We start from the raw sequence: 13,527 nt of genomic DNA on the forward strand, positions 1-13,527 counted from the left end.
TATTTAAGGATATAAATTTGATTATGCATAGATAGGGCTGACAATTTTTAGCACGACACGATAACACGACACGAACCCGCATGAAATTAATGGATATGTGTCAAAGCTTATTGGGTTCGTGTCCTTAACGTGTTGACACGATAATGACACGAAAATTTCGTGTCGTGTTCGTGTTACACGTTAAGTATATTATAATATTATTTTTATTTTTATTTTTATTTATTTAAAAATTTAAAAATTTAAAAAATTTAAAATTTCATATTAGAAATAATATTAATATATTATAATATTATTATTATAGTTTCGGTATCGTGTTGTGTCATATATGTTGTTATAGTGTCGTGTTGACCTGAAGTGGTTCGTGTCGTTAATGGGTTCGTGTCGTGTTCGTTTCTGAGGGTAGCGGGTCGTGTTCGTGTTCGTGTTTGTTGTTATCGTGTCGTGTCGTTATCGTGTCGACACGATAACGACACAACACGCACGATTTGCCACCCCTATCAGCATAGATGATGCATGCATTTAATAACACGTGAATATGCATAGATGATCGCTGCAATCATCTAATCGTTTAAAACATGATTGGATAACTTTTTTTATATACTCCCATTTTAATGTATTTACTTAAAGATATTTCTTTAAAATTTTAAAATATTAATTTTATTAGCTTTATATATTTAGTGTACATTTTGTCTACAAATAAAATAAGATTTATCAGCAAACAAATAATTTCAGACTTCTTAACGGATTAGTCTTTATAAATTTGAATTTAAATAAATTTTAACAAATAATTAGCGCTATAAAATATAAATAATTAGTTATCTAATATTTTTTCACTGTAAATACTCAGAGTTACTATAACATGTGACAAAAAATAATTACTTGGTAATTATAATACTATAATCTTCAATATTGATAAACTTATTCTTTTAGCTCACGTTAATATAACACCCAACACATTAAAATTTGATAATACTATATTATATATTAATACTACTATTAAGTGAGTATATGGTTTTGATTTTAAGAATTCTCTAGTTCTAATTTTTTATTTTGATTTCTTTAAATTCTTAAATCTTGGACCATTACAGTTGAACCTCGATAAAATCATATGTTCTTATATCATCTATTTCATATTTTAAATATATTAAAATATTTAACTATAACCTGCAATAAATTAAATTTGATTCATGGTGTACGAATACTAATTGAGTTTAGTGTTTACAGTTTTAAATTTCATTCTTTATTTTATAGAATTGTTTGTAATTTTAATTTTAATTCTTTATTTTGATTTATAGAATTATAATTTCTTTAATTTATATTTTTTGAAAGATTATGTTTAACAGCGATCAATAAATAATCGCATACTAATAAGTCATAACTCATCCAATTAATATTTTTAAAATATGTAATTAATATTAAAAATATGTATTTAATATGTTCTCGTATTGACCATTATCTTAGCTCAAATAACTGTAGCATGCTATACATTAAAATTTAATATAGGATTTAGTATTCATTAAGATTACCGTTCTGATTTTAAGAATTTCATAATTTTAATTTTAATTTTTTAGCCCAAATTTCAGTTTCTTAATTCTTAATTTTTGGAATGTTACATAGAATATCAATAAAAAAAATTATATGTATGTTCTTAACTCATCTATATTTAATATTTAAATATATATAATTAATATTTTTTTTATAGCTCTTTGCTCGATTCTTTAATATTTTAATGCTATAGTTCGTATTTTCTCTTTTTTTTTTATATAAAATATTAAAGTTTTTAACTAAATTCACTATATCATGGAACAAAGTAAAATTTTATCTATAACGTGTTAATACTAATTGAGTATGTGGTTTTGATTTTAAAATTTTCATAAGTTTGATATTAATTTTTTATGTTCCAAAATTTTATTTTTTTAAAAAAATATTACAATTCAAGATATAAACACATGTTCTTAACTTATATATTTAACATTTTAAAGCTACATATTTAATATTTCCTCTCTCTTTTTTTTGCAAATATTAGACTTCCTAACTCTAAAAAAATAATACTCCGTATTATCTTATACTACCTCCGTCCACCAAAATTTGTCCCATTTTTTCATTTCCATCCGTCCCCCAAAATTTGTCCCATTTCACTTTTACCATTTTTGATAGTGGACCTCATATTCCACTAACTCATTCATACTCACATTTTATTATAAAACTAATATATAAAAGTAGGTCCCATAATCCACTAACTTTTTCCAACTCACTTTTCATTACATTTCTTAAAACCCGTGTCGGATCAAAGCGGGACAAATTTTGGTGGACGGAGGTAGTAATATTAGTAGAGTTTATGATCCTTATTACTTTTAATTCTTAACCAATTAGTTGATATGTGATATATTAAAATAATCTAAAATAAGAAAAATAGATTTATCCTATTATTTCCGTATTTGATTAATAATTTCTTTGATTTTTAATATTTAAAATGATACATTCCAATCTGAATAAAAATTAATTGTATTTTCTTAACTCATCTATTTAATATTTTAAAACTATATAGTTATATTAAACTATTAGACTCCCTAGCTTAATTAAATAAAAATATTAAATTTAATTAAATAAAAAATATTAAATTTAATTAAAGCAAAGAAAAATAAAAAAAATTGAAAAGATAATGAAAAAATAGTATATTATTTTATTATATAAACCAATCTAAATAAGATAAATATTTAATGTTTTACATATTTTTCATATAATAGTTATGAATGATTTCATTGTTACTACATTGACAAAATGTTTCAAAAAATTTAACGAAAAAAATAAGTTATGAAAAAATAGCACAATGGATAAAGAAAAGGCTAAAAATTAAATTATAGAATGATTAAATAAAAATCTATTTGAAAAATCATATAATGCTATTTGAGTTATCAAATTATTTTACAATTAAATATAATAATTTAGTTATGCAGTTTGTTAATTAATACTGATAATCTAAATTACTGATTTTTTAATTAATTGTTTTAAAAATTTATACGACAAGAATGGTTTTGATTAAATTTTTTTTAAATTCATTACTCTAGTGCATTATTAAGTTTATCTCCAATTAACATATATGCATTTAGATAAGAATAATTAATTTGGTTAAATTTTCCTTAATTAAGTATATATCTATTTAATACTATAATGTTAGGGTAAATTAGTCACAATGTAAATTATATCTATAGCAAAAATACATAAGGGTATTATGTCTTGGAGACATTATGTCTCTAAATCACTACTCATATTCAACCTTTTTACGTTAAAAAAAATGGAACAGAGCAGTAACATTTTCTTGTGTGGATATATCCAAAAACTCACAAAAATAAATGCGCAAAAATGCGATTAGTAAATATACTTATTAGACAATTAATTATTGAAACATAGGAATTTTTTAAGAGCAACATTTTCTCACGTGGAACCATATTCAAAAACTCACAACGTAGAACCACGACTTGTAATTTATTATAGAAACAGGAACTTTTTTAGTAAAATCGTACTCCTGCGTCTTATATTATAGAAACAAATGATAGGACTTTAATATAACAAATAAAAGAAAATACCCAGTTGATTTAGCCTTGGTTAGTGAGACTAACTAGTAATAGTAGTAATAATAAATTAAAAAATTCCCAAATAATAAGCCCAGTATAGTTAGAGAAAAAGCATTGATCCTATGAATGCCGAAGAGATCAATTATTACATGTATATTATTTCCTAATACAATATTATAGAGTGGACTCATAATAATCGTAAGCCTTTTCGTAATAATTTTTTTGGAAATGCTAATTAACTAATACAATTACATTTCTCGGGAAGGTTAACAAAATTATTTAAATTAAAAGTAATAAAGAGAGGAAATACTAGAGAGAAGATGGAGGAGAGGGGTTGTATTGAAAATTGACTCTCAAAAATATGAGATCCACTAATCCACATTTGTCCTTGGTGTATTAGGAATGCAATATAGTATAATGTAGTAAGTGATCCCTTTCGCTAAAAAATATTCCGTCAATCTAAATTACTTGAGTCGTGTTTATTTTGGATTGTTTCAAGTTATTACTTGAGTTATTTTCCTTTTTGGTAAGACATCTAATATTCTCTCTAGTACTTACTCTTTTCTCTTTCCTATTTTACTTTTATGCTACTTTATTTTATTTTCATTAAACTCGCTAAATATAACTTTCTTAAATTCCTAATGAAAAAAATGCCTCACTAACATGGGATAAGCCGATAAGGGAGTAGTTCAATTTTTGTATTTTAGTTTATCCATCAATACTAGTCCACTTTTAGTTTCAAAAACTTGTTTACCATGCATTATACCAATAATGATTTGAGACTCATTATCCATTAACAAGACATTAGATACTTTTTCTTTTACTCTTCTTCTAGATCAATTTTGCATTAGAAAGTATCTATTTCTAGAAGAAAGAGGGAGTAATATAAAACTGACCTGGAATGTTTCCATGCTTAAATGCTTTGTATTTGAGTAGTTCCAAAGCAGCATCCATTTGTAAAAGCCCATGTTTCACTGCCAATCCAATCTCTGCAACCTTTTGTTCCCGTGTTGTCACCAATATTTTGCTCTGCAAATTTTGGACGACGAATGGATGCTTCAACTCCTCCCATTGAGAAAGCTCCCAAAGATCATCCAAAACAATCAGACATCGCTTCTCTCTTTGTATCTCACATAGTCTCTCTATCAATTCAAAGTCGCTCAGACTTGGAACCTCCTCCCTTATTCGTGGCTCATGGCTCAGACTTGAAACACTCCTCTTCTTTTCAAGCTGCCTCAGAACATCCTCCCACAAAGATCGAGTCTCGCATTGCTGAGTAATGCAAACCCACACAGAGAGATCAAACTCGATTGTCTCGTTGTAGAGCTTCTTGGCAATTGCGGTCTTGCCTGAGCCTCCCATTCCCCACACTGAAATAATTCGATGCTCTGTATCTTTCCCGAGGTGATGAACAAGCTGCTTCACCTCATCCTCCATGCCTAGAAAGCAATCTCCCATCTCCAAAAAGGGGAAAGTCTTCCTTGACATGTAGTTTCCACCCGAGCTTCCCTCCTCTCCATTTGGATTCATGATTATGCTTCTTTTTATGCCGTTTTCTTGCATATCCTTGCTTATCCTCTCCAGGTTTGATGTAATTTGTGAAATCTCGGACCCTAATTGGTGGAGTGAGTTGCAATCTGTCAAAATGCAGGAATATTTGCGGACGAACTGCCTGAGGCTTCTTCTCTTTGAATGAACTTGATAAGCTGCGTGTCTTTCAATGGCGGATTCAGATCTGTAGACGAGATCTCTGATCTCGGAGATCCAATTGAAGATGGTACTGCTTTCATGTCGTCGTTTGTCAGCGTCTTGGAGGAAACACTTCATCTCTTTGAGCTGCCGCTCGAGCTCCTTGACTTGATCGGCCACACCAACTAAAAACCTTCCCTCTTCCAATAGCAAATGACGGATGGTTTCAAGAGCAATAGACACCACTGCTTCTGCCATTGCAACAATTCCAAGCTTTGATATTTTGGTCAAATTAAATGCTAAGATGTGAAGATAGAAGGAATGGCATAAACAAGAGAGTAGAAGACAGGCAGACAAAGCAGCTTGCAAAAGAGGTCAATTATGCTAACAAATTCAAGAATCCCTACAATAACAACGGACGGCTGTAAATTTAAATAATTTATTAAAAAGTTGAAACCGAGATTCTAGAAATGAACGGAGTTTAAATTCTGGCATTCCCTTGGGAAATCCGCCTACCCAACCCCGTCGATGACTTTGAGATGGAGCAAACACATAAAACAAAATAAAATGAAAAAAAAATAAAGCAAAAATTAAATAACCCAATCCAACCTCCAATTTGGGGTCTTGTTAGCCGGCCTAAGATAAAGTGAAGGCCAAATGACACATGTACATTTTCTATTGGTTCAATGTATTACTCCATCCGTCCATGAAAAATAGAACACTTTCATTTTCTGCACTCGTTTTAAAAAATGATAATAAATAGTTGAAGTGGGGATAAAGTAAAGTACGAGAGAGAATAATGTAGAGAAGTCTCTTGTCTATATTATTCTCTCTCTTACTTTTCTTTCTCTTCACTTTAACTATTTATTATCATTTTTTCAAAACAAGTGCAGGAAATAGAAGTGACCTATTTTTCGTGGACGGAGGGAGTATTATTTTTGCTTTTTTTATTTACTATTAATTATTGATTAATCACTACTTAATTTATGTACATGTTTTAGAATTTTATACTATAAATATGAAATGTAAATATTTTAGGTAATCACATTTTGAATATTTTTAACATTGTGAATTTATGATATTTTTATTACTTTTAGTTATTAATTTAATTTATTTAATTAATTAATATATTTGTCTTTATATATCATTTCAAAACTCATGTGATTTATTCTTCCAAACATTCATGTGAGCACCTCTTGTGAAATATTCACGTGAGCTAGTTCAATTTATTTATAATTAATTATTATTTTAGGTCATTTCTTTATTATTTGCTACTTTTTTATTGTGCTTCATTTTTTCTATATCCCAAGAAGCATGCAAAATCTTCGCAACAAACTAACTTTCTTTTCGTTCTTGTTTTGATAAATTTGGTTTCATGGATCCAAATTATCCAAACTATCGTCCTTGTTTCCCAAACCATCAAAATTGCCAAAATTATCAACAATTATCATAATATCCAAACTCCTAATTTTTTTACAAATTCCGAGTATTCACAAAACCTTGAATTTTCTCCAAATCTAAGTCAAATTCCTACATCTTCTGAAATTCCCAAGCCTGGAAATATCACCTGCAATTTGTTCGGAGATGTCCAACAAGCGAACAAAAATTAGAGGAGCTCAAAAAATGTAAAAAAAGTGTAAGTTGGTGTGTGAAAGAAGATATAACACTTATGTCTTCTTGGATCTACTCAAGCAAAGATAATGTGCGTGGTAAAAATTAGAAGGGAGATACATTATGACTACATGTCCATAAATTGTATCATGAAAGATAAGCATAAAATCCAGGTGAAATTAACAAATGAAATATGGACTCTTTGAAGGGTCGATGGAAACGACTTAACGGAAACGGCAACAAATGGGTGGCTGTTTGCAGAGAAGCCAATGCCCGAAAGAGGAATAGCAAACCATCACTTTCAATTCAAACACAACATCATTTCAAATATAATATTAGTACGAGTCTCTTCTATTATTAATTGATTTTAGGATGAAATCCTAAGAGCATGTGCTTATTTTTTCTTGTATCTCAAGTAAAACATAGTATCTTCTCTATATTCTGGAGCTAAGCTTTCAAACACCTCAGCCAGAAAGTACTCTGTTTTATTTGCACTACGAATGAGAGTAGTCACAAGTGAGGCCGCCTTATGCCTCTGTTTCTCTTAAACCACCTTCATCAAATAGCAAACACTTATATAAGCACTACTCTAAACTTAAACTTTGTAGGAATCTAAGAGATCAAATAAATATACTGCTTTCCTAGGGTACAATAAATGCGGCGGCTGCTACCCAAACGGACTTCCAAGAAATAAACGTGGGCTAGGGTTTCATTTAAAGAGTGTTGACCAGAAGACTAGAAAGAATTATCGGAGTATTTAACCTAGAAGTTTAAATGAAAAAGGAAGGGATCATAAATAACGATCAAAATATCTTAAGTGTGCGACATAATATCCAAGACAAAATCACAAAAAAAAGGGCTAAGGCCTCAAACCGAAGTCAAGATGCAAATATCCCAAAAAAAAATCCTAAGATGTATCAAATTCAGCGGAAAACGACCAAGAGAAAGAGTAGCTATGTATGAAGACACCACTAGCTCGAAGTTCAAAAACATATCCATTAATTAGTTATCATGCTCAACACCCGCCACCGCTCGTCATCATTCAACCTGCACATAAGGAAAACACATGCAGGGCTGAGTATTTTGAAATACTCAGTGAGCTCATTGCCAAAACATTTTATAAGTTATGCCACCCTTACCAAGTGAATTCGAGTTTTAAGCAGTTATAAAAGAAGTATCACGAGTATCACAAAATATATTTTCATAGACTGGCCACTCAAATAATCTCCCATTTTCTCATCAAATTAACAATCATAAACATTCCATGGTGCGACGAAAGTGTGGCCACACTTTTCGCCCACGAGACCGGCCGACTAGCAAGGACGGCTCCCGATCCCCTCGTGTACACAGCCTGGTAGGGCTTGCGGCCCATACTCAAACCCGAATTCGTATAAGCATATCCAACATCACATTTAAACAAACATAGGCATGGCATAACAGTTAAACCACCCTTATAACACCAAACAATAATTTTGATAAAATAAAAGAGAGTGTTTAGAGTAAAGCCCACCTCGACTGCTTAGTTTTCAAGTAGTTTCGCTTTTCCGTTATCCGGCTTCGCAACCAATGTTTCACCTTTTAATCACATAGGCACATATCACAAATTAGGTTCAATACTATTCTTACTCATGCATGTCTCATTATTTTTTTTCCTTTTCCCATCGATTTATCTTATCATTACTAATTAATCAAGATCATGTTTATCTCACAAGATTATTTAGCCATCAAATACACACTACACAACACACACATACACGACACACACACACACACACCACACACGCACACACGCCACGCACACACACACACACACATGAACATATTCCCATATCCCTTATATCCCTCTTTCACTCAACCAAGATGCATGAGGGTTCAAGAAGACCGATTAATCGGTTAGAAGAAGAAAAAGAAGGAGAAGAAGAAGAATAAGAAAAACTCATAAACAAAATACCTCTTTAGAGAAAATGATCGGTAGAAACAAAGTAGAGACTTGGTTCTTCAAGAATCTTGGCGTTCAAACTCTAATTCTTCTCAAAGGATGACAAAATAGTGGTGTGTAGAAGAAGAAAATTTGAGAGAGTGAGGAATGGTGGGGGACGAAAATTATGGGGTCTAGGGTTGGGGTCTTCTCTTATTTATAGTGCTCAACAAGATCTTTAGGTAATTAGAATAGAATATTTGGTAAGATTTTATTCTACACAATAAATAAAATAATATTGTGAAGTAGGGAAGAAGAATTAACAAAAATAGATCCTAGGGCAAATCTCCCTAGTTTTCGAAAATTAGGCTCTCCAATTAGCCAAGATTTTGTTTTGGTATATTTTACGGAGTAGAATAAAATATCACGGAAAAAAATAAAAATGAGAATCCTCCCAATTTGGAGTAGAAATAGGCGTCCCTATGCCTATTTAAATAAGGCATGGATTTTTAATATCAACTAAAATAAGGTAAGGCAAGATCTCTTGAAGTATGAAAAGATTTGGTAGAATATTTTTATTCTAGGTATGGAAGGAAATCAAGTAAGGAATAAATAAAATAAACAAAATATTATTTCCTTCCCAACATGGTGATTTTCGAAAATCACTATTAAAACAAGGGGGCTCGATTTTTCCTTCTTTAAAATAAGGAAAATTTTGGGTCTTGAATTTAATTTGGATAAATATCCCAAGAATTAAATTAAATTCGGAAAAATAGAATTCCTTCTCCAAAAGGCCAAGGGGTCGAAAATTTCAAGAATTAGGGTGACGAGTATTTATGGAAATTTTCTCTAATATTCTCACTCACCCTTAAACAAATAATTTACCAAAAATAAATAAATCACATGTCACATCATATAATCAACAAGTTTGACTTTTCAAACTTCCAACGCAAACCCTAAACTCAACTCGGCCATAGCATCACATGCAATAAATGCATTTACGACTCCACGTCATCAAAATTAAATCCTAGGACTCTAAAATTAGGGTTCTAAATTCCGGGAGGTTACATATACAACCTCAGTTTCAATATTTACCTAGAATCGTAGCAACCCGGTCATAATATGTCCTTTGACCTTCGACCGACCAAAGAATAACTTGAGAATAGCATAACGACCTTTTTTAGTTGACAATATCTAATTTGCTTTCATAAAGTCCAGATAAAATAATATACTCATCACATAAAATAGTTTACATTTTAGCATGACACAAATATGTGTCAATGATACATGATTATCAGAAAGTAGCTTTACTAAACCTTGAAAATCATAGCTTTGAAAGTCCCTAAAACCCTCCATATTTATGCATGTGTCCAAAAGCATGATTACTAGGACAGGGATAAAAATCTATAAGTAGTATGTGGAGAATATGCGCTTTTTAACTGACTTTAATATGAAACAGTTGAGTTCTCACCTTGTGAATTTACTTGACAGGTCCAATGAATAAGAGATCCACAATCGATTATTTCAACTGTCAAAAGAAATCAGTAACTAACTGTTGGTAATTAAAACTAAATATATATAAATATAACTGTTTCACATTGGTGCTCATATGGAACTGAAATCACTATATAAGTATCGTGGGGCCGGCGGCGCCCTGCCCGATCCCAACCAGCGGCGGCGTCTTCTCTTCAGAGGAGGATGAAGTTTTATTTCATTTAAATTGACTTCACTTTTTTGGGCCAGTCTTCTTCATTGTTTTGGGCCACAGTTTAGCTTTACTAATTAGATTTAAAGCCCAATAAATAGGCTCTAAGGCAGGGTAGTTTCGGTCTTAGTTTATTTAATTTTTGTAGTTTTAAATTTAGGACTTTTTTTATGATTTAGCTTAATATTTTTTTTGCCTTAATTTACAGCCACTGATTCTCAACTTCGAATTTAGTGACAGCCCAATAAAGTAGAGATCCGCAGCCAGTTTTTTTAGTTTTGTTGGAGGAAATCTAGTTACTTAAACAAAACAAAAAATAGCAGGTGATTGTTCTCTCATTCGCAAAAATACGTGACTATGAAAATTGTTGACTTAGATTGATTTTTGTCCACATGTCAAATATATTTTGAAAACAAGGTTGCAATCAGTGTATTTCAAATGCTATTGAACATGATTAAATCAATCATATTGTAGTGGTGGACCCTTCATAGAAGTATACGTTGTAGAATTACAACTTGTTCAATTTGAATACTAGAAAATAATCTTTTTGAGTAACAATTTGATGACCAGTTTTCTTGTTCAATTTGAAGACCAGTTGTAGAATTACAACTTGTTCAATTTGAGTTATTACAGACCATCAATATCAATTCAAACACAAATATACTAGGAGTAGTATCTTACAATGAGTTGAGCTTCAACAAAACCTTAGCAAGGAATGTAGCCTTTAGAGAAACGTAAACTGTTTTCACTGAGCACCAAAAAGTGGTAGTGATAATCAGTTGCTCTCCAAAGAATCAAAGCTCAACCTGTAAATCACAAATAATAATATACTGATCAAGAGTTCTCTAGTTATGGATACTATTGAATGATAAGGATGACATTAGAGTTTATGATTTTATTTTGGCAAATAAATTTCAAGAGCTTATAAGTTTCAAATGAAACCAACATCTTGTAATTATGCATTTTTTTTAGTGATTATGCCTAATTTAGCAGGATCAAAGAATTATAAGAATTTTAAATGATTAATGCTATGAAAGATGAAAACTACTTTTAATCTGTGACATGAATGTGTTAAGTGCCTGTTTGGTAGATATGATATGATATGATCACTCCAAGCTTGATAAATTATCACGGTTAAGTCTAGATAATGTAACAAGTACATTGTGTTTGGTAGAGTAAGATATGGAAATGGATAACTAATTTATGAGTTTGGTTCATCAAGATAGCAATTTGGGGGGTGTTGACAACAAAATTGAAGAAAGGAAATGTGAGAAGTGAGTCCTTGATGATACCTGGATGAATACTACTAGTCCTTGATGATAATTGAAGGGACGTGGCGGACTTTGTATAAATCCTGTCCTGCTGGTAATATCCTTTTTCTCAGTTCGGGCATTCTTTCAATTATGAGAGTCTGAAGGGTAGAGATGCCACTCAATCCCTCTGGAACCATCTCTAGACAAGAACACTCTCCGATTGTTAATTGAGAGAGAAGGGGCATGGCTCCTGACTCCACTCTCCACTCCCTCAACTTAGGCAAACCTCTTAACACTAGCTCCTTGAGGCGAGGAAAACTGTTTGCTGGACACCTCATCTCCTCCCCAACAAATGAGTCATCCTTGAATTGCAGTGTTACCAAGCAAGGAAGCTTTCCCAGTATCCCCATTGGGTCATCCTCAATCTCGGATCTCAACAAATCCAGAAAACTAAGTTTCGAGCTCATCAGGTCACTCTCGCACTTTGCTAGTGTCTTGCCTAACTTAGAAATAATATACAATCCATAAAGATTGGGACATGTCAAAACCTTCTCCATCATTCGCTCACTTGTTAAGTCGCAACTGCCTTCAATAAAAACAACACAAAGCTGTAGCTTGTTCCAGTTCGTAATGCCATTCATGATATCTGACAAGCTTTCATTATCGTGCATCCTTCCTACGAAAATTCGGAGATTCTTCATTCTGTCCATATATTTAAGTTCATGACATCTGCTATCAAAATATGCTAGAGTCTCCAACTCGTATACTCCCTCATCCAATCTTACTCTATAATTTCTAATGTTTTCATTTCCATACAGAGGAAAAAACAAGTGTTTCAGTCGCGACATCTCCTTAAAAACATTCGGAACTTCAACATTGATTGATCCCCGTAAATCAAGGGTATCAATGTATACCAAATTTCTCAAGGACATCGGTAGCTTATCAAGTTCACAAGCTTCTAAACGCAAACATCTAAGGTGAACAAGTTTAGAGATTCCTCTCGGTAACTTTCCTCCTGCAAATTTGAATCCCACGATAACTAGATATCTCAGCAATTTGAATTTCTGAAAATCAATTATACTTTGTGGGGGGAACTCAACCACATCTGATCCTATGACATTGGATAATCGAATAGACCTTATATGCTTGCTAGTATCTTTTCCACAAGCAGCTATAAGCTCGTGCTCGACTTCACTTCTGAAATGGACATCCAGATGTTGTATCTTCACATGTGAGGAAGCTTCCCGTAGTAAGGTACTAAGTTTCCCACCTTTATACTCTAAACTTTGCACACCAAAATGCTCTTTTTTCCCCCATTTCAAACATAGTTCTCGTACTACATCATGAAGTTTGAATTTATCATATTTTATATTTCTGCTTGAGACATCATAATCATGACTAATTTCAAGTTGAACAATGGACCTGGAGGCTAAATCATCTAAGTACAGCTCAGCAACGTCCATTAAAGTGTCGTCCTTGTCTCCAATATTCTCATATGAAACCATGCCTTGTGCTATCCACATGTTATACAGATCCCAAGCATCTATGGTTTCGTCTTCATTGAAAATACCCATATAGAGAAAGCAAGGCTTCAAATAATAAGGTAGACTTTCATAGCTTAAATTTAGCACTCCATCAATCTGCTCTTCATCTCCATATATGGCTGCTTTGATATGCTCATTTACTGATTCCCACTCAACAATCGATTTTTTCTCTCTCAAAGCCCCACCAAGTAAAGAAATTGCCAATGGCAAATACCCACATTTCTGCACCATT

At 31.9% G+C, this 13,527-nt stretch overlaps 2 protein-coding genes across 2 annotated transcripts; both read right to left on the minus strand.

Moving 5' to 3' along the window:
* Nucleotides 1-4,439: 4,439 nt before the first annotated feature.
* On the minus strand, nt 4,440-5,522 carry LOC148929440 (putative disease resistance protein At1g50180). Its single transcript, XM_089056851.1, has one exon. The coding sequence runs from the start codon at nt 5,520-5,522 to the stop codon at nt 4,440-4,442; it is 1,083 nt and encodes a 360-aa protein (XP_088912977.1).
* Nucleotides 5,523-11,093: 5,571 nt separating this feature from the next.
* Nucleotides 11,094-13,527, minus strand: LOC125195897 (disease resistance protein RPH8A-like). The gene is made up of 2 exons (XM_089056366.1): nt 11,791-13,527; nt 11,094-11,304 (listed from the first exon to the last, which is right to left on the minus strand). Exon 1 carries the CDS (start codon nt 13,524-13,526, stop codon nt 11,805-11,807), a length of 1,722 nt encoding a protein of 573 aa, XP_088912492.1. The 5' UTR covers nt 13,527; the 3' UTR covers nt 11,094-11,304; nt 11,791-11,804.

This window comes from Salvia hispanica, chromosome 4, assembly GCF_029641045.1.
Source record: "Salvia hispanica isolate PSC_SH4W2 chromosome 4, Shi_PSC_v1, whole genome shotgun sequence".
Taxonomy (NCBI): Eukaryota; Viridiplantae; Streptophyta; class Magnoliopsida; order Lamiales; family Lamiaceae; genus Salvia; species Salvia hispanica.